Source organism: Strix uralensis, chromosome 1 (assembly GCF_047716275.1).
Source record: "Strix uralensis isolate ZFMK-TIS-50842 chromosome 1, bStrUra1, whole genome shotgun sequence".
In the NCBI taxonomy this organism is placed as follows: domain Eukaryota; kingdom Metazoa; phylum Chordata; class Aves; order Strigiformes; family Strigidae; genus Strix; species Strix uralensis.
In genome coordinates, this window is record NC_133972.1 from 45,761,258 (window position 1) to 45,785,437 (window position 24,180).

Sequence of the window (24,180 nt, forward strand, 5' to 3'; positions counted from 1 at the left end):
CTGTCTCTCACATTTTTTTCATTCCTCTCTCACAGCTGCTGTGCAGCATTTTTTACCCTTTCTTAAACATGTTATCATGGAGCATAATGAGCATCACTGATAGGCTCAGCTTTGGCCAGTGTGGGGCTGTTTTGGAGCTGGCTGCAGCCAGTAAGTGTCTGGCGTGGGGCAGCTCCTGATCTTTTCTTACAGAAGCCACCCCTGCAGCCCCCTGCTACCAAAACCTTGCCACATAAACCCAGTACAGTCCCCTTCTGTAGACTCCTTCTGACAGGTGTCACAGCCAGGACATAGTGTGGACAGCTCTCCTGTGACAGTCCTGGAGCAGGGGGCTCCTCCCTCTGATCAGCTTACCAGGATACCCCTGCTGCTCTGCCTCTGGACTCCCCTGTGCTCCTGGGGATGAGCCCTCCATCACACAACCTCACCCAAACTCTAACTATATAACTCTACTAACCAGACAATGAGATAGCTGCTGTCACGGGGAACTGCTGAGCGCTATGTAATAACTTCTGGCAACTTCAAGCAGTGCTTCCAAAATTCTTCCTGCTAAGTAGCTGTGACCAGCAATTTTTGTTAAAACAAACTGATCTGTCAGGTAAACATTATTCAGGGCTGCAGACCAAACAGAAGTTATATATTAACAGAATGTCTAACTGTTTTCCATTTTTTATTCCAACAAAAGCTTTCTATGACACTCATGAAAAATTAACATAGAAACAATCCTAGTATTTTAACACAGTCTTGCTGAATCTTGTGAAGAGAAAAGAAATCAACAGCAAATTTTCAAATGCTTACAGCTTGATTCTATACTAAATCCAGCTTCTGGGCTGCAAGTGCTGGATGAAAGGTGCAGCAGCCAGATGACTCGGACACCTGCTGTAAAACAACTGTGCAGTTCAAAACCCTCACAAGAGTTTTGTTGGCTTAAGATCCGGCTGGTAGACTCCATGCTGGATTACACAAAGTTTGTCCAGGTCAGGCGTTTTGCTTCACGACCCTTTCACCTCTCCTCCAGCTTCTTGTTTCTTCTCTTCTGAGATCACTATACCACGACGTCCTCAACTCCCTTTCATCGCAAACTCAGTGCCTGTGCTTTCACTGTGTCCTTGGACAGTCACCACCAGCCATGCATCTGGTAACAGGGAGTTTGTCCCTTTGCCTCAGTATCTGGTAATAGCATTGCCAGATAGGTTATTTCTAAACATCCCAGAATATCTCTCTCAGTATACCTTTTGCATAACAGAATACACTGACAACTACATCGCACTACTCTATTTTGAGAAAATTTCACACAGTGAATCGTAAAAAACACATGTCAGCTGATATCCACCTACAATAATACAAATATCAGCCTATACAGAAAAGTTGAACTATATGGTATACATATAAGTAACATCTAGAGCTTGAACAACAGGTTAGTGTTGTTCCAAAACAAAAAACCAAATATTTGAGATAAATATAAAATATTATAGTATTATGGACATCTCATATTTGTAAATTTCTTTCAAAATACAAACAGATTAAAATTAATTTATGTTTAGCTACTGTACTTCATCAGTAAATGGAAGCATTAATTTTAATATTCAATTTATTTAATCTCTGCCATATCCAGGACTTTCTGTAACAAAAGGAAGAGGCTTAACTAGAAATCACTTGTGCCCTTTCTCCTATCAACTTTGCAAATGGACCCACTGTAAGTCTGACATTTATTCACTCTTACTACTTTGTTTAGAGAAAAAGGCTACATTTTTATGCAGTATGTCTTAGAGAGGAGTTCTGAACAAAGCCCTCAGAAAGATAGCAGAAAAGTAAATAGTAAAAAAACCTCAGCAAATTACTCCTAGCAACAGCAATGATTCTAACAGTCCAGGTTTTCAGAAGCACTCTAGCAAATAATAGCACCTTCACTATGTTTACTGGCAAAAAATTATTGAAAACCTTGAACTCAAACTAGAAAAAAGAATTATTATTTTGATAATGTTTGCAATGTGTATGAAATAAAACTGAGTTGTCCTTTGAGACTTAAATGCTAAAGGTCCCATGCAGCTAGTAGTAAAATATCATTTCTAAATTACCTTTTTTTTTTTTTTTTAAAACACAAAGCAATTATTCAAGCTCTCATTATGACGTAATATGAATTAACTAATGGACTGCTCAGAAGTCAGTAATTATGACTCCATTACTTTCCATATGTGCAAACAATTTCATGTGTCCTTGTTGTTTCAATGAGGCTATATTTTCTTAAGAGATATTTTATTGAGAGAAATAACCTGAAAATCTCAGAGGAAAAAAAAAATCATACAGAAAATGCAAATAAAAACTGGATGCTATTTTAAATTTAGTTCATTTTTTCATATAATTAAAGAATCAGGAAGGGGGGAAAGTTTGGGGATGTTAAGAAACAAAGAAACAGATTCAGTGATGAAATGAAAATATATATTAAAAATAGAAATATAGAGTATGGGGGGGGGAAGATAAAAATATTTAGCAAAATTCAAGCTAGATGAGAAGTTATAAAGTATAAAAAACTGTTTGGTGAATCTAAAACACTGAGGAAAAATTTATGGTGGGAGGCCAGCTAGCTAGTAAAGTTACAGCATATGAAGGACAAAACAAACCTTATGAATACCACAGGCCCATCAGTAGATGTAAACACAGAGATGAAAAGAATATTAACAATAATACACTTCAGTATATATTTCCATTCTGTTTCCAAATATAAGGAAGAGGATATTTATGAAATTCTCTCTATCTCACTACCTACTGAAGAAGAGGTTTAGCAATGTCTACTCAGTACTAACTTCATGAAATACTACACCAGAACAGCTTGTACCTGCAATGTCTGGATATGGATAAGATGTTAATCTTTAATTGATCTTAGAGCACTGACAAAAATATAGAATGGAAGTAGCTGACATTAGGGATTGCCAAACATATTGACTGTGGCAATAATAAACTTGCTCATTACCAAGATATTAATACTCACTGTTATTATCCAAAAAGAAAAATAAAAGCTGGCTGAATCACACAAGAATAAACATATATTGTGCCATCTGGAAGCAGATACCATCAGTATAGTATCCATTAGGTATGGCTTTACAAACAGATTATTTTAAGACAAGAAAACACATCAAAAATGGTGGAACAGTCACTATTTTCAAAGAATTGTAGTACTGCAGTCTTCAGGAAGCAAGCTAAAACTGTCCCAGACTAATGTTACAAGGAAGGAACGAAGATTCTAAAAATAAAATTAAAACCTGTTATACTAGTCTGTAATTACAGATTAATTTGCATGTTTTCTATTACTACTTGAACATGTTACAAATTCTGTGTCTGCAACACACACACGGACATATATGTGGACATATATGTGCACACACATAAGGTATTTATAACTTAGCTGACACTCTGCATTTCTTAGGTCAGTTATTCACACCCAAGCAAAACTTCAAATCATACTTACCCCAGTATACGGTTCATTCCATGCCTAGCAGCATAATGGAGTGGAGTATTGTGCTGGTACGTTTCTCCATAAGAAGTATTTGGGTCAAGAGTTTCTTTTAGTTGAGGGTTGCTCTCATAGATTTGGCAGGCCAAGTTTTCATCTCCATTTATAAGAGCTTTGCGGAATTTGGTGGTTGTATTTCCCATGTTGCTATCCTAGCTATCAATGGCACTTTTTCCTTTCCCCTTCATCCACTTGCACACTTTTGTAACATGCTTCCAGCCTAAAAAGACAAACAATATTTCAGTTATTCTGCAAAACACTCTCCTAGATGAATTCACCCAGAGCTACAGCATTGTGAGCTGGCATGTGAAGAAGTACATAGGGCCTGTAAACTCTACTCGTGAACTGCTGGAGTCCTTCTAGGTAAATACAAATTTCTGATTCTTCACAGATTATTTCCCTGATAAATCGTGCCATCTCCCAGTGCAAATATTTTCACTACCTATACTCTTTGAACATACAGAAAAGAAAAAAAATGGCCAACGTCCACCCATATAAGAGGATAGGGATGAACACTGATTTTCCATGAAAAAGTGAATTAGAAATTAGAAGTGATTTCAAAACACAGTAGAACTAAAGCAGAATTCTTAAACAAGGAGGTAAAATTCTTCAAAAGCATGCAAGAAAGCAGACATCAGTTTAACTTTTACTTAAAGAAGATCATATAAAAATGTGCTTGAAGCACCTGTGCTTGTGTAGGTGGGTGTAAACAGCACCCTTCTGTGCCAGCAAGATGAATACACATGAACACAGGAATTACCATGGCTCCATCTTAACAGTTCTGCTATGCAGACTCTTAAAAAAACACCCAATCCCATTTTTAAAATGACACGAGATCAACAATGAATGGGTCCACACAATGCCAGGCATTATACTGGCACAAAACAACTGTACCTTACAAGTACTTCAAAGTACTTTCCAGCTGTTATGCTCCCCAGCCTCTCACCTTTATCTGATGGAGAGAACCAGCAGATTGAGTTGCATAAAGACAAGGCAGACAGAGCATCTCCACTCATGAGATGGAGTAAGAGAAGCTTATCAGGTCATGCAGTCAGAAAAAGCACACGGTTTATGTCAGAGGGACAGACAGGGGACTCAGCACCAGGCTACAGCTGGTAGCACAGTGAACCATCTAGGAGGTCTCTTTTGTGCATGAGTCATCCCATCCAGACTGCTCCATGACAGACCTTTCACCCCACAAAGCACACACTGGGATCCAAATATGCCAGGCACAGCAGGTTAGGAAACCAAGACTTTTATGTTGGGCATATATAATCAGACAGGGCAGGAGCTGCTTCGTGCCCAGTACCTTATATTCAACTGGTTGGGACTATCTCAAAACTTTTATTTCCTCATTGGCTTTCCAATTACTGGTGCCCAGACAGCCTTATAGAGAGAAGAAATAATAGAGGAATCCAAGGGGTCTAGAGCTGCAGAAAATCCAAGGGAATCACGATGTGGATGCGATTCATTGAAAAGGATTTGGGGAAACCTGGGGAAGAGCTGCAATGAGTTATTTTTGTTTCCCCAGAGCAGTTCTTTCACGAGCTACTTTGAGCTACTGTTGTGAACTTACATGTCATGTTGCACCTCAGTCTTACTATAGCTTTGCTCAGATCCCATTCTGCATGAGATCCTTCCAGTTTTGCACTGTCTCCTCTCTGCAGTTCCTCTGAGAGGTCATTTCGTGAAGGGGAGGGAAAAGACCACTTCCATCCTAATCTCACCAGTGCAGTCAGGGCCATATGAGCAGGAGAGTGGTGGCCTTGGTGGCCTTCACTTTCATCCCCTTTTCCTACAAAACCTTGGTGAGACAACCCTTATTTTGGAGTTGTTGTGCCCTACCTTTTGATGTCGTTGTGCGAGATAATGACACGGCTGAATCAGCTGACTCACATGCTAAACATGTTGCCCATGTTCTCCTCTGTGACCAGAGTTACCTAACAAGCAACTGCGCTAAGCAGCCAAAAGTTTCTCATAACAACAATAATAATAAAGTAGGCATTAATCTCAAAGCAAATGCACACTCTTCATATGTTTAGTTATATACGCAAGCCAAAGCCCTGATTCTTCAATCACACTTAGGATTCTCCAGCATTTTGTATCTTTCCATCATCTCTATATTTTAAAGTATAAGCATGCAGATACTATGCAGATATAATATTTATATTCCTGAAGAAAGCCACTGCATGTTCACATTACCATGTCACAGCTCTCAGTGCTGCAGATTAATGTGTTTTCAGATGCAGGAACAGCTGTATGACTTCAAATATGGGATAGTTTCAGGCTTTAATGAAAGACTGTACAAAACCAAGAAAAACTCTACACTCTTTCCAATCAACCAGCAGTTCATATTACCTTTAACAGCTAGGATCTCAAAAACAACTTGAATGAATGATTTCCAGTAAAGTTTGTTAATGAGATTAGTTTATGGTCTTGTATTATCTGTCAATCCCTATCCACCACCAATAGCTCTCACAACTATGAACTAAATTAGAGAACAAGTGCCTGAAAGCTATCACATTCCTAGAATTGTCATGAAAATCAATAATGAAGATCCCACTAGTGTCCACAACAAGAAGAAAAGCACAAAACCTTCTTCCACCATTTGAAATTAGAAGGTAACAGCACCGATTGCCATGCACTTATTTCTGGAAATTAGCTTGTGTCAGCTGCAGAACGTGCTGCCTCTTGCCCAAAACTGGAACATTAAACAAACCTGGGTAGGGATGAAAGAGGGTGCTGAGAGTATAAGGAGATAAGATGGTGCCCTCAGTTTGAGAGGAAGCTGGGGCAGGGTGGTACTGTTGAGATGCTGAAGTTGAGATCTGAATGGATTTAGGCAGGGGTCTGAAAATGCATGGGCGAACTGAGGGTCTGTGTAGAGCGGCTCTACAGAACTAAAAAGGTCGTTATTGCAGTGCAGAAAAGATAAAAATTGTAAATTTCATTAATTCTATTGCATACTGAACAAGCTTCATTTATTTTTGATGGAATATGGATATATTATATAGCAGCAGAGTCTTCAACTAAGAATATAAAAGATGTAGGCACATTGCTTGAACGATTATGTACATGTACATTGTAACATCTGGGAATTTTAGAAATATGCAGCATGTACTGCATGTCACTGAACAAAACAGTGATAGCTGCTTCCATAAAAAAAGCTTACAGCCTATGTGCACAATAAAGGGTTATATATGATACAGACATGATATAGAAAGGTGAACAAAATAAAGAGTAAAATACTTGTTTGCATAACAGGACCACTCTCCAAATGAAAAGATTCTCAGTCAAAGGAAAGGGAGAATTTGAAGAAGGATTACGAAACAGAGCAATGATGTGGCTTTGAACAGACACAAGTGAAACTCCCCGCAAAACCAAGAATCAACATAGAGCCATTGAAAATTTAGCAAACGGCTAATGTAACTATAGTCATCACGTTATCAAAATAAAATGAAAAATGATAGAATGGGGATAGTCCATGAAAGTCCGTCAGGTGAAGGTAAATGGCTTATATATGATGTGATAGCAAGAAACAAACCGCTGGAAGAATGCAAGGAGAGAAGTGACAGGGTCAAAACTAACACAGAAAACAATTCCCTACTTAAAATACATGATACAATAAACTGTACTAATGCCTTTTACCTTCATACAGCATCCACAAGGTCTTTCATCTTTAACACTACAATAGGCATTTGCCTTTTCCGCTTTGGAAATTTGGTGGGCCACGCTGTAGTTTTCTGAATCACCCCTTAAACATGCCAGCAAAAATACAGAAAGACAGGGGAGAAAGCTGCCTCTGTACCTTGGCTGTAACAGTTGGCTCCCAGCGTGTTTGGAAGTCCAGAAGAAACCAAGATGTGACAGCTGCTGCCTCTCTCAAGCTGCCGTAGCTCATGAGTGCCCTGCTGTAAAATATTCAGGATCTGCCCATTTGCAGTCTTCAGTTCATCTTTCAGCTAACAGACCAACTACATCTGCTAACAAAGAAGCCTCTACTTCAACTGAAGGAGAAAAAGAACAAAATACGAGCTGATGCAACAAACTTCTGGATCTGAAAATGGCTGAAAGGGGCCCACTCTGCCTCCTTTTATTGTTTTGTTTTTGGTTTTGTTTTTTCCATTAAGAGCTTCCAACCCGTTATGTGTTCTCAGAGGACAGTAAGCTAACAAGGTCAATGCTGGAACTAGGCAGTGATTCAGAGAAAGGAAACTTGGTTCGCTCTTTCAACCTCTCATTTCATGTTTTTGAAGGTGAAGGACATGCAATACATATATTCCCTCCTGAAAGGGGGAAAAACGGGTGGCAAGGAAGGGGCCTGGAAGGCCCAGCCAGTCCACAACCTCAGGGATCTGGAGAACACCTGTGGGCTGAATACAGGGATTGCTAAAGCAGTTTCAGAAGCTCCCAGGGTAGTGTGCAGTGTCAGTGTTACCAGTCTTGCTTTGCTATCTGTATAAACCCAGCATTGAAAATCCTTAGGCTATTTTTTAATGTGCTGTATTACAAAAACATCACAGTGGAACAAAAATGACAACACGAAAATGACAATTTTCAAGTATTTTATCTTAATAAAATGAGACTTGAATATAATTTTACAGGACAAATACATTTGTTTTGTAGGTAGACCTATTTACTAAATTTTCAATTCTTTGTTAACAGAAGGGCTATATCATAGCCTTTACCATAACCTTGTAACATTTATCATAACCACAAATATCATAACCTTTCACACCAAAGAACATAGGAAAAGCTAAATTCAATGTTTGCTAATTATATCCCATATTATTTTAGAATTCCAAACATCAACCATCTCTTTCAAAAATCAGAAACTGTATTTTCTACTCTACTCTACTATACTCTACCAAACAGAAGTTCCAGCTTAAAACAAAAAACCAAAATACTGGTTACACAACCCATCTTAAAGTATAAGGAGAGATTCTTATAAACTCAGCCAGGGGCATCAGACTTCTCTGCTTTGGCAATCAACAGTAAACGTTCAATGGGCTTTTTAGCAACACTGTTAAAAGCAACCCTTTGATATCATAGCTCTATAAATATTTAACAAAGAGACAGCCACTCTCATAGGAGCTTGAAGACTGAGAACGAGATGAAAAGAAGGGTAAATACAGAAAGACATGGGTAGAGCAAGGTAACAAGGAGATTTTGAGAGCAGTTGCACCAGCTGCCCAATTACTATTGATTTTTCCATGGGCATCATCATAAAAGTGAGTCTGAAAAAGGACAACTGTAATGGCTTAATATGATTTTAGAAGGAGTTCCTCCTTTGAAATACTGCCACGGCACTTGCTAGAAATTTATAATGAATGATAAAATATTGTACAAGTGGAATCAGGTAAGTATTTTTGAAATATCCTACTTCTAACACTCATTTAGGAACCATGTAATGAACACACAAGTCTTTCGTGAGATGACATACCTCTCTCAATGTACATTTGAATTGCTTTAATACTGAAGCAGAATTTCTCACTGAATGCAGCACTAGCACGTGATCATACAGCAGCCGTTCTGTATCTTGGGGGAATGAAGAAAATTAAGGGAGACATACTGTACTACACTGCACTGAAATCTATCAAAATCAGTAAAAAAAATTATTCAGGTTTAACTAGGAGAAGAAAAAGCTATATATTTCTTGCACCAAAAAATCTATTATCTATAGAATGAGCGAAGATCAGCAACGGATCTAATCATCATTTGCAACCATTATTTTACATGGTAACACTATGTAATTCCACAGTTTAATCCCAAAAAGTCTGAATACAATGTACAGCTTAAAAAAGTGCACTTCTTATTTGACAAAAGTAGTTTTTCATGTAAACTATAAGAACATTATTGTGGAATAGCTAAGTGAGCCAAGCTCAAAGAAATAAGACTTTACATAGCCCCTCATCATTAAATCTTACCATTATTAACATAAAACACATTATTGACTAAAATTAGTGTATCAACATGGTTTCTACACCCTTGGAAAGGCAAGTGACAATGAACTGCTTACACAAAAAAGATAAAGAAAAAAGATATCAAAACTACTTGTTTTTCAAAAGTACCTGGCTTTTTCTGAAAGTATAAAATTCTATATTGCATTCTAAAAGCATCTTCCATTTCAAGCACAGTTAGCTCAAAAGGTAACTATTTTATTTGCTTTGGATACTGTAGTTAAAGACCTCACTTTTAAAAGCTGAGTTTCTAAAATATTTACTGCGGAGTCTGTCCTGCATTATAAATCATAATTTACTGCAGAAGGGAATCATGAACATCTTTGTGGTTTAGGAGAAAGCCTAGTAACCTGGTATGCCCTGGAGTGTCACATTGTGATGTAGGCAATTTTAATCCTCACTAGTGGGATGGACTAACACAAATGAAGCAAGTCAAAAGTTATGTTCAAGAACACTCAGGATATCAAGCCCTCTCCCAAACACAGTAGAAAAAGTCCTGGTTAGCGGTCCTCTTCCTCCCTTGCCCCCTCCCCTCTCTGGGAAGTACAGAGAGAGCACCCCAGTGCCAAAAAATTGCTCACTTTACCAAGAGGACAAAATTAAAAATGAAACATTCAAATGTGCATACCTATTTTATGTATGGCTGGCAGAGATGTCCATAATTAAGATGTGCAGAAAAAGTTACACCAAATCTAATTTTTACATGTTTACAGTAAAGATTTAAGATTTGCCCAATTTTAATTAATGGGAAAAAATTTCTGGAGGAAAATTGCTGGATATCTGCACCTGGAGGAACAATTCCGCAAAGTTTTAAGTAACAAATGCACTAGCAAAGCTTGAGAATTGAGTTATGGAAAAGCGGTGGTGCAGGGGCTTGTTTGGTTTTGGTGTGTTTGGTTTTGGTGGTTTTTTGTTTGTTTTTGGTTTTTTGTTTGCACACTGAAATATTCTAAGGTTTGTGCCAAAAGTTCTGAAGTGATCAACAGGAAATGATGAAAGCATCTCTGCCACTTCAAACCTCTGTGAATGGAGCTTGACATTATCAAATTCAGTGTTACATTTTACACGTCAAGCACAGACCAAAAACATAACTGATATGCCAACATCTCACCCTTTGTAAAATGATCACCAATATAATGTTCTCTGTGTTTTAAATACCAAGGTTGAAATGTGGCAATAATGTTGAGAGTTGACTTGAATAAAACATAGTGTAGGGTAGTGAGACAATTAATTATTTCCTCATTTATATGTTTGTGGGATAGAGTCTAGCAACTTATGTTATAACCTTTTTATGCTGGCATGTGTACCCACAAGCAGAAGGCTTACAGTTATTGCTCAACTCAGTAATTTGAGACTTTGGCTTACTGACTCAGGCACAAAGACTTTCATCCAGGTGGAGTATTTTCTTTCAGATACACTTTTTTCACAACTCCATTTTGCAGAGAAAAAAGGATTTTAAGCATGGCTTTGGTTTTCCTTGCATTTATACACTTACTGGTATGCAGCAGAGGCAGCAGCAGCAGCGACCTAGAAGCAGTTACCACTTTAAGGAAAAAATTCTGCGTAGATGTAGCTAAAGTAATTGCTACATTAATTTTGGTGGTGTTGTCTACAGTACTTGCATTCGTCATTTAAATGAAATGAGGTAAATCCACTGTGGGGTAGGTACATACACACATGGCAGGACACACAAGATACTGTGCAGCCAAATCAAAGGTATACTGTGATAGTTAGATGAAGACAGCATCCCTGCAGATAGTCAAGGGGAAAAAAAAATCCAGTGGCACAAGTTAAAAGGAGCATCTGTTTTGGTACATCCTTTTTTTAAAAATCCTTAGGGAGCAGCAATTCAGTAAGACAGAACAAAACAGTTATCACTCTGTAATTATGCACTGGAATATCCAATAGTCTCACCTGTAACTGCAGATCATTTCATATTCATTCCAGGGTACCACGCCTTTAGATAATCATTTTAAAAATAACAAACCCCTCAAAGTTCTCTGAAGTCCAGATAACACTTTGGAGTTTTTCCCAATGGACCGTCTGTCAAGGCCTTAATAATCTGATTCAATTTGCCGTACCTCAGTTACTGATACAAGAGAGATATTCTTCTTAAGGGTCTTTTTAGGCTCCTGTCATAAAATACTGCAGAACTCTTTTAGGGCTAGCTCTTCACTCTTCAGGTTAAGTAGACTAACCAAATCTAAAATAATATAAAATATCTGTACCTAGTGTAATACAAACGCTACCACCCTAAGACCTTCTCTATCTAGATCAGAAGGCAAAGAAGCACAAAAAGAAATGTTTGACATTTTATTAGATTAAGTCAAGCTAAAGACAGACATGCTTAACAATTCTGGCATTTTAATCTCAAGAACATTGTTTGTTTTAGTATAAAAAGCCCACTATAGACTGTTCCACTAACTAAAGTAACTCAATACACTTTTGATACAGTGCATAAAACACTGTTAGTTCAATAAATGTCTGTAAAAGTGATCTCTCTACCACAGGTCAATGCTGATAGCACCACTTTTTCATCAAGAAAAAGTGAACAAATATCACCCAGCCCCTATATAAAGAAGTACCAGCAGCTGATGACTCACAGGACAGTTAGCATCAGTGATAAGCTAAAGAATATGAACCAGAGACTGGTAATGTTCTTAACCAGTGCAACATTTCTCATGTTGACAGCACAAGAACCCTGTTCAGGTAGTGTAATGCTTCTCTGATTGGTTTCTCCTTACCCTCACACACACATCATGCCCAATGTGTCAGCTAGGATGGGAGCCTCTTTGCAAAAAAGACTCAAACACACTTTGTTTAACCATAAGGTAAGCAACAGCTCAGTTCAGTTAAACACAAATGCATGTCCCCTGCAAAATCAGTTTCAATAGACCAAAAGAGCGCAGCGAAACCGCCACCAAGAGTTACAAGGCAATGGTTTACAGAGTAATGGCCAAATGGGACAAACAGACTGACACTGTATGGAGCAAAAAGTCTGAAGAAATGTGTGTATTCCTGTCAGATTGACCTGCTTTGAAAAACCATGGGTAAAGACAACCAGTACTGGAGAGCACAGTTAGGACATGAAACAGGAATGAAGATGGCAATGCGAACAGCTACAGAAAACCCTACAGGGAGCTTGAATGACCGATATAAAGAAGGTGCAATGTGTCTTGACCCTGGCCTTGACTGAATCCAGGATGTATTTTTCAAGCATGTTTGCTCAGCTTAACACAATTTAAAAGCCATGTTAAGATTCAGGTAAACAAGTCTGAAACTGCACTGCAGCCTAAAGCCAACCCTCTGGAGAGCCTCTGGTAGAATCTGGCCAGCCAAAAGCTTTAATTATCATTATCAGTGGTGTTAAACTGATACAATTGAAAGCAAAACTCTTTGGCTGCCAAGGCATATCCACAGAAAGCAAAAATAAAGAGGATGGCAACACAGGGCTGCTCAAAAGTACATTCCTCTCACAGTAAAATCTGAAAATCCTTTATATATTTAGAAACCTTAGCATGCTCCTGAAGCAGAAGTCTCTCAGTTTGAGGAAGTTTTTTCACAGGAAAGAGGATCGGTTGGTAAGGTCATGCTGTCACTGGATCTTGTAAATATGCAAGAGGCCTACATGGTGGATCTTAAAAAGTAAGGATAGCTAGTACACATGGTCAGCCAACTGCAATCAGACTGTACATACTAAGCATTGTTCCACCACTTTCTAGAAGTCAGTGCATTTCAAAAACTACTGGTTTTATAAACAGTGATGTATTTTTAATAAAATAAAAATAGAAAGGTGAGCAAACAAATAAATCTAGAATTTTCAATGTAGAATCTCCCAAAACATCATGCTGTATTTCAAATTGTTGGAGGAAAGCAACAATCACAGTATCCCACCACTGACTCCTGACTCATAACCACACAACTGAGAGGACCAGTGCTCTATCTGTAGACTGCTGGTAGTCTGCAGGTTGCCCATTCTGAATAAACTAAGAAACACTGACTGTAATTTCTCTATTATTATCCAATTAAATGAAAGCACTGAAAAGAATATTACACACCATTTCAAGGAATATGCAATGCATACAGAGTTCCGTATTTTCACTTAAACAAGCTATGCTTGGAAGAGTGAAGGAGTACATCTCTACTTGGTGCATTATAATTTTTTCATAAATACCTATGGGATGAAACTCTGTAAAATATACTCTACTTACATTAAAGACGTATCCGTTTCTATGCAAGTGCGAGGTGAGGAAAGCACATTCAACTGTCTGAGAAAGATGACAAACAATGATCACAAATGTACCAGACTAGAAACAAACAAGCACATACTTTTATTGTTTCCTGGAAGCATTCTTACATGCTGGTTTTGTTCTCCGTAAAGCTAAAAGACAATGTGACCCCACTGATCTTTCAAAGAGATCTTGATTTTTTTCAGATGAATGAACAAATCAATTTCCTTTTAACAAAGAGGTAATTTAACTGGTCAGCACTCCTTCAGAGCAACACATTCATTTAAGGTCTAAACATAGAATCCAGGAGATCATTGCGTGTCTAAAATGAGACAGATTCCCACAACAAAACATATTTACTACGCAGTAGTGCACAAGCATTTTACGACATTTCTGAGAGACAACTTTAGGAACTATTTAGCTCTTTCTACTCCAAGAGGTACACATCCTGCTTGTCACCGTGCTAAGTTCCCAGAATCTCAAGAGTCATCATTGCTAAGAACAAGTCATTCAAGTAACTTGCAGTGACAAGGATCATCATTTGCACCTTATGTACGCCAGAAAATTAGCAGAACTGCAACTGCTGCACTTCTGATAAAATATTTAATATACCCACTGGCAAAATTCTGACTCTGGCAGGGAAATGGCAAAAGATATATTGGATCTAATCTAACATTAATTTACACAAACACATAACTTGAAGACATATTTTTAACTTTTGCCAGAACACCTCTGCTGCAATATTGGGCTGTTTTTCCCACTGCATACAAACTGTTTAATCATTTACATAAAGGCTGTGGATAACAAAATTTAATTATAGTATGTCACTTACAGTTTGTATTTATGAAGATTATTCTTGACTCTAGTGTAATTACAATGAAACACAACCTTGTTGCATGATAATTATTTTTGGCTTCAAGATAAGTATCAAGCCAAAGAAAACACAGAGAGAAAGAATAAAGCTTACGTAGAAAATCCAAAACAACCTGAGCTTGAATCACAGAATGGTTTGGGTTGAAAGTGACCTTTATAGATCATCATGTTCAATGCTCCTTCCATGGGCAGAGACATCTTTCAGTAGATCAGGTTGCTCAAAGCCCCGTCCAACCCGGCCTTGAACACTTTTCCAGTGGTGGGGCATCCACAACTTCTCTGGGCAACCTGTTCCAGTGTCTCACCACCCTCATCATAAAAAATTTCTTCCTTATTTCCAACCCAAATCTACCCGCTTTCTGTTTAAAACCATTGCCTCTTGTACTGTCACTACAGGCCTTGGTAAAAAGTCTCTCTCTGAATTTCTTGTAAAACCCCATTTATATACTGAAGGGCTGCAACAAGGTCTCTCTGGAGCCTTCTCTTCTCCAGGGTGAACAACCCCAGATCTCTCAGCCTTTCTTCACAGGAGAGGTGTTCCAGCTCTCTGACCATGTTTGTGACCCTCCTCTGGACCCGCTCCAACAGGTCCATGTCCTTCCTGTACTGGGGACTCCACAGCTGGACATGGTGTTCCAGGTGGGGTCTCATGAGAGGAGAGCAGAGGGGGAGAATCACCCCCCTCAACCTGCTAGCCACACAGTTCTATTAGTTCTTCTATAATTTCTCCCATTAACATAATCAACATACCTAAAGACTGATCCAGATACTAATACAATACAAATGATTGCCATTCTTTCTAGAATATTGTTATTGACCTTTCCTATGTAAGGCAAGGAATGGAGTAAAGAGAAATGCAAATTACCAGAGTCCCTTATTTTGCAAAATCAGACCCATTTGGCATCAAAATTGCATGACACGGAACAGAGTATACAGGCTTAAAGTTACAAAGATTTTCACAAACTGGTCTAAAAAAAGTATTCTGTTTTACCCAAGTAATACAATCTTTATGACTTGAATTTAGATGATCTTCAGCTATTTACTTCAAGCTTCCACCAGAAGTAACTGTTCAGACATTGGGATCATAAAATAGCTAACAGTGCTTGATGGTTAGTGGAACTTTCTCCATGATCACACCCAGAGGTCATGTTGAAGCTAGACAGAGAAAACAGTAACAGCAGTTATGCCATTTCTTCTATGCTCTCACTACTCCTGCTGGCAACCAGGTAAGGTAGTGGAAAAAGAGCAGCAGGAGTAACAAGCCTGGCTGGATTGCCAGGAGCAAGAAAAATACAGCAAACAAGGGAAAACAGTTTGCAGTAGTCAGTGGGTGGAAAGTGAAAACAGAAAGGACACTACATCATCCATGGGCCATTGTCACACAAGCTAAATACGGCAAAACTAGTAGGTGTTCATTTAAACTAAAGGACATATTAGTAAAGGGCCTACACAAGTAGGTGAATTGTGGTTATCCTGAACAAACAGTCCTTCTGGCATTTTTTATTTCTAGGAAATGACTGAGACTGTGTAAGTCTCTTACAATGATTTTTCTTTTGTTGAAACTTTCTCAAGTAGCATGTACCTATGCTACTTGTCAATACAATACTCCAGTCAGGACAATAAATCTTCCTTCAGAAACAAAGAGAAGCATAAACAAATGATTAATATTACTACCCTTCCTGACATTCAAGCTTAAGAAAAACGTATGTTACAATGTGCTTTAGAATTTGTATTTATATTATAAATCTGAGCCATAAGAAAGCAGATGTTCTATGATAGAAATAATTCCTAATTATTTAAATAAATATTTATTTTAACTTTTTCTATGTTCTTTTCACAGCTAATATTGCTGAGAAATTTGGGAGTATCAACCACGGAGTTTTCTGCTCACTCCTGCCTGACATACACTTCAGCTCACATGTCCAAAGAATATTAGTGAACACAGACCTTCTCTTTTTTTAATCATTCTTTTTAAAGTCCTGTTACATTTGTCTGTTATGGTCTTTCTTAAACAGCAAAAGTTTGATGTAAAACCCATTCTTTATATTCTAAACCACAACATTCAGGTCGCCAGATTCTTACATCTTGTGTCTGCTGGAACATTTCACTATCGCATCCACTGTTTCAATTTCTTTTTATGCCTGAAAACAAAAAACTCTCTGTTCATGCAGAAATGTGTCATAACAATAAAAGAGCATCTGTGCTCCAACAAATCCAATGGCATTTGTACTGATTAAGACTAACCAGTTTGCAGTAAGTTTTCGTTTTAAATTACTGCAATACTGTTGTAGAAAGCAAGGAATGGTTTTATTGGTTTAGCACATAGGGTACATCATACCACACTTCACTAACCAGCCTATATAATCAAATTATTCTTCCGACAAAGTCTTTAAAAAATTTTATTCATCCCCAATGTAGTAATTTAACAGCAACTTCCATGAGCTTGGATTAAACAACAAAGACATCTCTTTGAACAACATCCTACAGTTGTGCTAAAAGCTAAGAGAAGGTAGACAAGAAGGCTGTTCAAAGGTACCTGGAGCAAGATACAATCTCAGCCAAATTTGATGATCTGAAACTATTATATCAAAGTGTTTGACCTAGGTAAATGGCTACCTGATACAGCAAAAGATAAATGCAGATCAACAGTTTCTGGATGAAAACTACCGCCCCAATTCATGACAGAATCCGTGATTTTTCACAGAAGAAAGAGAGCAAGCTTTTGGGTACTGAGAAATGAAGGATCCTTGATGACAGTAAAGGCTCCTATCCCCGTGCTTGTTAAAATCAAGATTTAAGTAATCAGAAAGGATCAGGATGGTGCTGAACTTTTGGCAGAATCTCAGGTATCTTCTCCAGGGGAATTCTATGGATGTAACACCAAAATGAGTTTAAAAGACATTGAAGACCTGCAGGAGTTGCATTCCTCAGTTTTATTTACTTCTGCATGCAACAGAGAAATGGTTTTCCTGGATTGCAGCCTCAGAAATGGATATAATCCATTATCTTTCCTGATAGTAATCAGTCCTATATATTACAGAAAGTTGTAAAAAGCTTAACTAGACAATGAACAATCTGATAAGGGAATACATTTCTTTAGTTCAGTAACTAAGTGCTTGACCTTGTCCTGAAATCAGAATCCTGCATCATTCATATTTATTCATGAGCGTTCTTATTGCTTGCATCCAGAGTCCAATACTCCAAAAATTATAATAGATTCTTGGAGCCAATGTGTTCTTGAGATAATGGGTTCAACTGATATTAGATGTGAAAACCTGAAAAATTACCTTGCTTCTACAGCAGACTAAGAAAGTAAAAACTTTAGAGAGCTTTTTGTAGATAAATTACTAGGCTAAAAAAAGAGGAATTACAAAAATATTAGGCAAGCCTTTAAAAAAATATGAAAGCAAAACCCACTTTTTTTCCAAACTCTTTAGATTTGGAAGGGTTATAGTATAAATTAAAAATGACTGTAGGGCTGACAAAGCCTGGTAAGAGTCCTTTGCTCTCTTGAAAGCTATTTCAGATGGACTGGGGAAAAAAAAAAGTGTCAATCCTCAAAAATAAAGGCGAAGTGTTCTTAAGAATAAATATCCAAAATTCTAAATGGGACAAAAACTGATTTATGCCTACCTTGAAAGAATTTTATCCCTAACAGCAATTCTATTTCAAGACATTAGTTTAAAGCAAGCTGAAGATGATTTTCATGACATATACTCAAATGTTTTTAATGACAACTGGATTACTTCTTCAATTCTAACAATCTCATTTACCACTTCTACTGTTTATATGTCAACATTTTACTGATTAATACAATTTATTGTGTGTTTTCAGGAAACAGCATTATGCCTGGTTTGCAGAAAAATTTCCATTGGTTTTAGACTTCACAAATATGAAATCAAACAGATGATCTGTAACTTTAGTTCTTTCAAAAGTCTGCTGTTACCAATATATGCATTTTTCTTTCCCATTTTGTTTCCAAAGATTATAAACATAGTTGCAATAATGGCCATATTGGATCAGATACTTCTCATCTAATACCTTGTCCAGAGAGTTGCCAGCAGAGTATACCAATGAAAAGTGTAAAAATTGGGCAAGTATGAACTGATACTTTTCCACAATACTCTCCCAGTTTTTGGCAATTTACCACTTTACAAATTTTTGAGCCACATACGCTGTTCTTATAGTAATAACTTGTAATGCATTTTTCGTCCATTAATTTGTTGAGAAACTCCCTGAATCTATGGAAAATTTTAACAGCCACAGCATCCTGAAACTTCACAGCTTAACTATTCACTGTGAAGAAACACGTTTTTAACCTGCCACTTGTTAAATTTCATTTTCACTGTTTACAAGAACAGAGAGGTACATAGAAAAAACTTTTCCTATTTACTCTCTCCATTCCACTTGTGATTTTAGAGATTTCTATCATATCACCTTTTACAGGTGATCACCCTTCTGTCATACCAATCTTTTGCTCTTTTACAGATTGATTAAGCCTAATCCTTAAGGAATGGATTCTGTGCAACTTTTAGGATCCTTTCTGCTTTTTCTGACCTATTCCCAATGCCACCAACACCTTTTTGAGTTAGGAGACAAGGAGCTGTGTACAACATACAAAATGCAGGAATTTACATGGTGGTGGCACGGTCTCTACTGTTTCAACATCTGATTTACTTTTTGGACTGGTACTAAGTACTAAGCTGATTTTCACCAGAGTTTTTATTATAACCTCAAGATCTTGTGCCTGAGTGGCAATAATTAATTCTATATAAATTTAGAGCCCTTTTCTTTCCCTCAACCATGTGAATCTTTCACCTCTAGATATATTGAGTTTCATATGTTATTTATCATTGTGTCTCATAAAATTCTTTTGCAGTTGACACTGTGTTTGCAGTATTGTCTAGAGACTATCATCTCACTACTTAACATCTTTTCCAGATCATTTATCATCACATTAAACAGCAGAGGTCCTAGCACTGATCTATCTGGGACTCAATAACCTTCAATCACTGAGAAAATTGACTCTTTATTCCTACCCATTTCCTGTCTTTTAACCAGGGACTTCTGCATGCAACAGACCCTTCCTCTTTCTCAAAGCTGTTTGGACTCTTTTAAGACTTCTAAGCAAGGTATCATGTGAAATACCCTTTGAAAATCCAAGTAGATTATATCAAATGCATTTTCCCTGCTGACTTCCTCAAAGAATTCCAGTAAGTTTGTGAGACAAGACTTTCCCTTATAATGCTATGTTGACGGTTCCTTAAGACATCACATTTACCAACATGTCTGCTAATTTGGCCCATTATCACATCGTTTCTACTAATATTTCAGGAACAGGCATCAAGTTTACACATCTGTTGTTCCACAAGCCTGGAATCTTTTAAAAATTGCATCATGTTAACTCACCTCCAGTAATCCGGCACCAAGTTAGTTCTTATGAGAGAGGTTAAACATGACAAAAAACAGGGGTTTTGCAGTTTAATTATCAAAAAGTGTGCTACAGAAAACCATATTTGCACTGAGAAAAATAACCTGAAACAGTCTACACAGCTTTTCCACAAGATTCAATGCAGATTGACAGTTATGAGATCAGACCTACAAAATTAGTCCCTCGCTCTCATCACCAAGTAAGTACATCTCACTTTGGCAAACGATACTTGATAAAGGGATGGTGTCTACACTGATCTCCTTTTACCTTGCTCGATTGAGCCAGAATGCAGGAAATCTGTAAAGCACATCTAGAATATTTTTTACATTAAGATGGAGGAGCGATATTCTGTATTTTAAAAACATTGAATTATTTTAGACTTCCCTCCCCATTTTCTCATTAAAGACCTCTCTCACTGAGAGATGCTGAATTATCAAGGAAAGATCATAGCCAGGTGCTACAAAAGAGAGAGGAAAGAATAAGCAGTCTTGCGTGTTTTTTCTCCTACTCTGATAAACTTCATGGTATCACATACGCAGACCTTGCTTCTCCATACTCTTCTCTACTTCATAGCAACAACAAATAAAGGAAAAATTGCCAAATAAAATGTCCCTCTCCCCACAATCCCCCTGTTCCCATGCTCTCCTGTGGTCTGTAAATCTTGTCACTCTTATTACTGTTCTTCTCCACTTCTTGTTTCCTGGGGAAGAACAAGGAGACATCTCCTCATAGAAAACACTTGAATAGCCAAAGCATACCTGAAAATTTTCACTGTACTTCCCAATATGGAGAAAATTCCTCTGTCCAGAAACAGATTTAAACATTCAACACTAATTATAGAGTCTAATATACCAGTCAGGAAATACTTTAATTTTTATGCTTTAAACCAGAACACTGCAGTCTAAAAAAGGGAATCATTATAAAAAGATTTAGATTGTAATTTGACAGTTATGCTGGATTGCTGTAGAACCAGATCATCTGAGGTACCAGATTTAAGCCTGTTCAGTATCAGATTGCTAATGGTTGTACAGTAATGCTTCCCCACCTCAGCAAAAGCCTTTGGCTTGCTATCCAGTAACCAAGATCATCTCATACCTTGTACACCAAAATTCACCTTTGTGTACTGCCCAAGTTTTTGCAGAATATTTTTTTTGGGGTGGAAAGCTGCTGCCTTACCTCTTTTTACAGCCAGCTACTGTGTCAACAAACATGTGTTCTGAAAAGTAGCATTTACTAGACTTACATACCCTTTGTTTCTAACATTGTTTGCCCACAAGACCATCTAGTATCAAAATATATAATGTGGAGTTAACACTGCCTGTGCTGTGTTCTCCACTAACTCTGTTCCTTCCACATCTGCTCCATACAGCTCCCAGGGTCATAAGAAAAGAATGACTGACCACACTGCAAACAGCTAGCTCACCAGTGGATCCGGTACTTCTGGTTCAGTGAGGTGACTTTTAGGACCTCTGCGTGCGTTATTTGCTGCTACATTAGACAGAAAGGTCCTGCAGAACAGAAAGATCCAGGTAATCCTCCTGACTCGGGAGGTGTCAGTGACAGCACACAGGAGGTTCTCAGTCAGTGCTATTTCTGAACGCTGCTCACAAAGTCACAGAGGACATCTGTACATGGGCTTTCCCCGCCATGGTGGTGCTGCTGTGACTAGGACACGCGTTCCCTTCCTGTCACTTCCATAGCTAGGCATGCCTCCTCACATAAGGGAAGACTTTTACTTTGATGTCTGCCAAACCTGGCTGCAAAGCAGTGACAGCAGACACCCTGCCGAAAACAGCACGTGGCCACCTGAGACTATACAATCCAGCCTGCTTACGTAAAAGAGCTGGCTTACTGCTGTCACTCATGTCACCATGTCTCTCCTTCAGCCTGACAAGCCCATTCACCTTCCTTGACTGTGGCTGGTAAAACTGTTCTTAAGCAGCCTGGACCTATCACTAGGAGAAGTTCAATTATTAATACAGCATTTGCTAGGTACTGGTAGAACTTGAATTTGGCTGCCTGAAAGTGAGACAGAAATCCGCTGGGGTAAGGTCCAAGAATACAGAGTTTGCTAGAAGAAGAATTCCACTGCTAGTTTCATCGCACACATCTATGAGAACAAAAGCAAGCAGTGGTAGATGAGACATACGCTGGGGGAACCAGCTGTGTTAGTTTCAGCAGCTCGCAGTTGTGATGCTCAGGAATCCCTTGGTGACCGCTTTATGAAAAACCTGATCCAGTGCCAATGTAACACACAGGCGCTTATTTAAGAATAGTTCTTCTGCTTGTAAAGTAAAAGGCACCTCAGGAGACACACACCCCTCCCCACACCCCACCAAAAACCAAAACAAAACCAAGTGCATTTCTTTTTCCTCTACACTTCTTGTTCCTGTCTTGGATTGTTCTCCTCCCTCAGGTCCAGTTACCTGTTATCGCTGCCCAGATCAGTGTGTGACCTCTACCAAACTTCTCTTAAAGCTTCAGAAATTATAAAGTCATTTTTATAGTTATGAAGCATGCACTTAGTAAGCTGGAAATCTGCCTCCATTATCTTTTTCTGATGCTAATGTTTTTTGACAAACTTAGACTGTAGTTTCTAAAGTGGTTTTAATTGACACCAGAGCTGATCCTTCCCTTTCTGTTTCTGATCCACCCCTTCTGTTCTTCCATATTCCTGCACTTTCCCCTGTTTTGCACTGGCATGTGCCTTTGTGACTGCACAGGGAAGCAGAATAGCTGTAACTCAGATCAGTGCGCTCTTTTGGGTTTTCTTCCTGGATGTTGATGGTCCAAATGGCCAGAGCATGGCAGCAGTGATAGGGAGGCAGGATTATTTGTACCAGGGCATACTGTACAGAGTGGAAATACTTTCACAACAGCGTTTGTTCAAACTGAAATGCAGACAGAAGCAGAAACACCAGCAATGTGCAAACTGTGCAAAGCCCACAGTTGTTTGGGTGCTGGAGGCAAGGCAGGAGTACACCAGCACCACCGAGTTAGTTAAAAGTCAAAACAGTTTTCAGGAAATTTCTCTCATAGCCCAGCATTATTTTATCGGCTACAACTCTGACAGTGGCAGTGGATTCAGAAGGGGATGGTGGATGGATTGTGGACTGGAGGATGTAGCTGGGTGGAGTGGGAGATTGCAGATACAGAGCAGGCATCATAGCACCAGAGGCAGCACTGGCTGCTCTAAACTGCACCCAAGCTTGCAAGTACCCACGCTGAGCCGTGTACAAAGGAGTATCAAATTATATCAGGATGCAAACTCCCAACAAGTAACTGATACAGCAACTTCACCCTAGCCCTTTCCAAAAATGTCAGCATAACTGGTACCTGTGTCTGAATCCAGTTTTAATCTCATTATGCAAAGAACGAGATGATCATTAATAGCAGCAGCAGATGCTACTCCAGTGCCTGATGCTAGGCAAGCATGACCTAGGTGGAAAGACAACTAAAATCACTGTCCAACAGGCAGTGAAATCACACAGGTGAGCTTGCATTTACTAGAGGGTGAAGACATGCAAGCAATGCTACCCTAGCAGTCAAAAAGCAGGAGTGGGGCAAGAAGGTACTGGTGAAAGGTATTTGGTTTAGCTGCAGGAGGCCCAGCAGGACTCTGGTGAGAACAAAATCTACTAACTTGGCACAAAGCTTTTTGAACAAGCGTAGTCTTGAAGAGGGGGTGGGCGGTGAGAAATATGTTTAATGTAATCCCTATCCACTTGCACTTTGGGAATGGGTGATGTTTAACAACAGGCAGTCATCCCTTCCTTCCCTCCTACTGTGCATATCCCGCTGCATTGTATTTCATAATAGACTTAAAACTAGTTGGGGAACAATCCATGGACCAGATTCTCAATTGCTGGTGGATATGTAGAAACAAAAATATCAATAGGGTCAAGATATTCATTAGAGGGTTTAAGTCTTAAGGTCTTCTGAAAATTTCAACAGGCACAAATAGCTTTAAAAATCTAGCCTGGTATCACCCTATGTACTTGTATAACATCCTGCATAGCACGAAGCATGTTCTAATTGCATTAAACTACTCTCTAGAAGATTCAGAAGGGGAAAAAGAACAATAGACAAGAAGTGAGAGAAACTGAACAGTATTTGTATTACAGTAAAAGTAAGAAGCACCTCTGAAGCAAGCACCTAACAGCTTAAAGAACAGCC

General features: G+C 38.5%; 1 protein-coding gene across 5 annotated transcripts in view; it reads right to left on the reverse strand.

Annotated features, from left to right (window-relative positions):
* ANKIB1 (ankyrin repeat and IBR domain containing 1) overlaps positions 1 to 24,180 on the reverse strand; it is a 104,289-nt gene that overhangs the window by 63,764 nt on the left and 16,345 nt on the right. For 4 of the 5 annotated variants that reach the window (XM_074864631.1, XM_074864629.1, XM_074864610.1 and 1 more), the window contains exon 2: positions 3,467 to 3,731. In XM_074864631.1, the coding sequence (XP_074720732.1) occupies positions 3,467 to 3,654 (188 nt within the window). In that variant the 5' untranslated portion in view covers positions 3,655 to 3,731. Of the gene's footprint in view, positions 1 to 3,466; positions 3,732 to 21,427; positions 21,553 to 24,180 lie in introns of those variants that run through there. The other variant, XM_074864616.1, reaches the window with a different exon arrangement.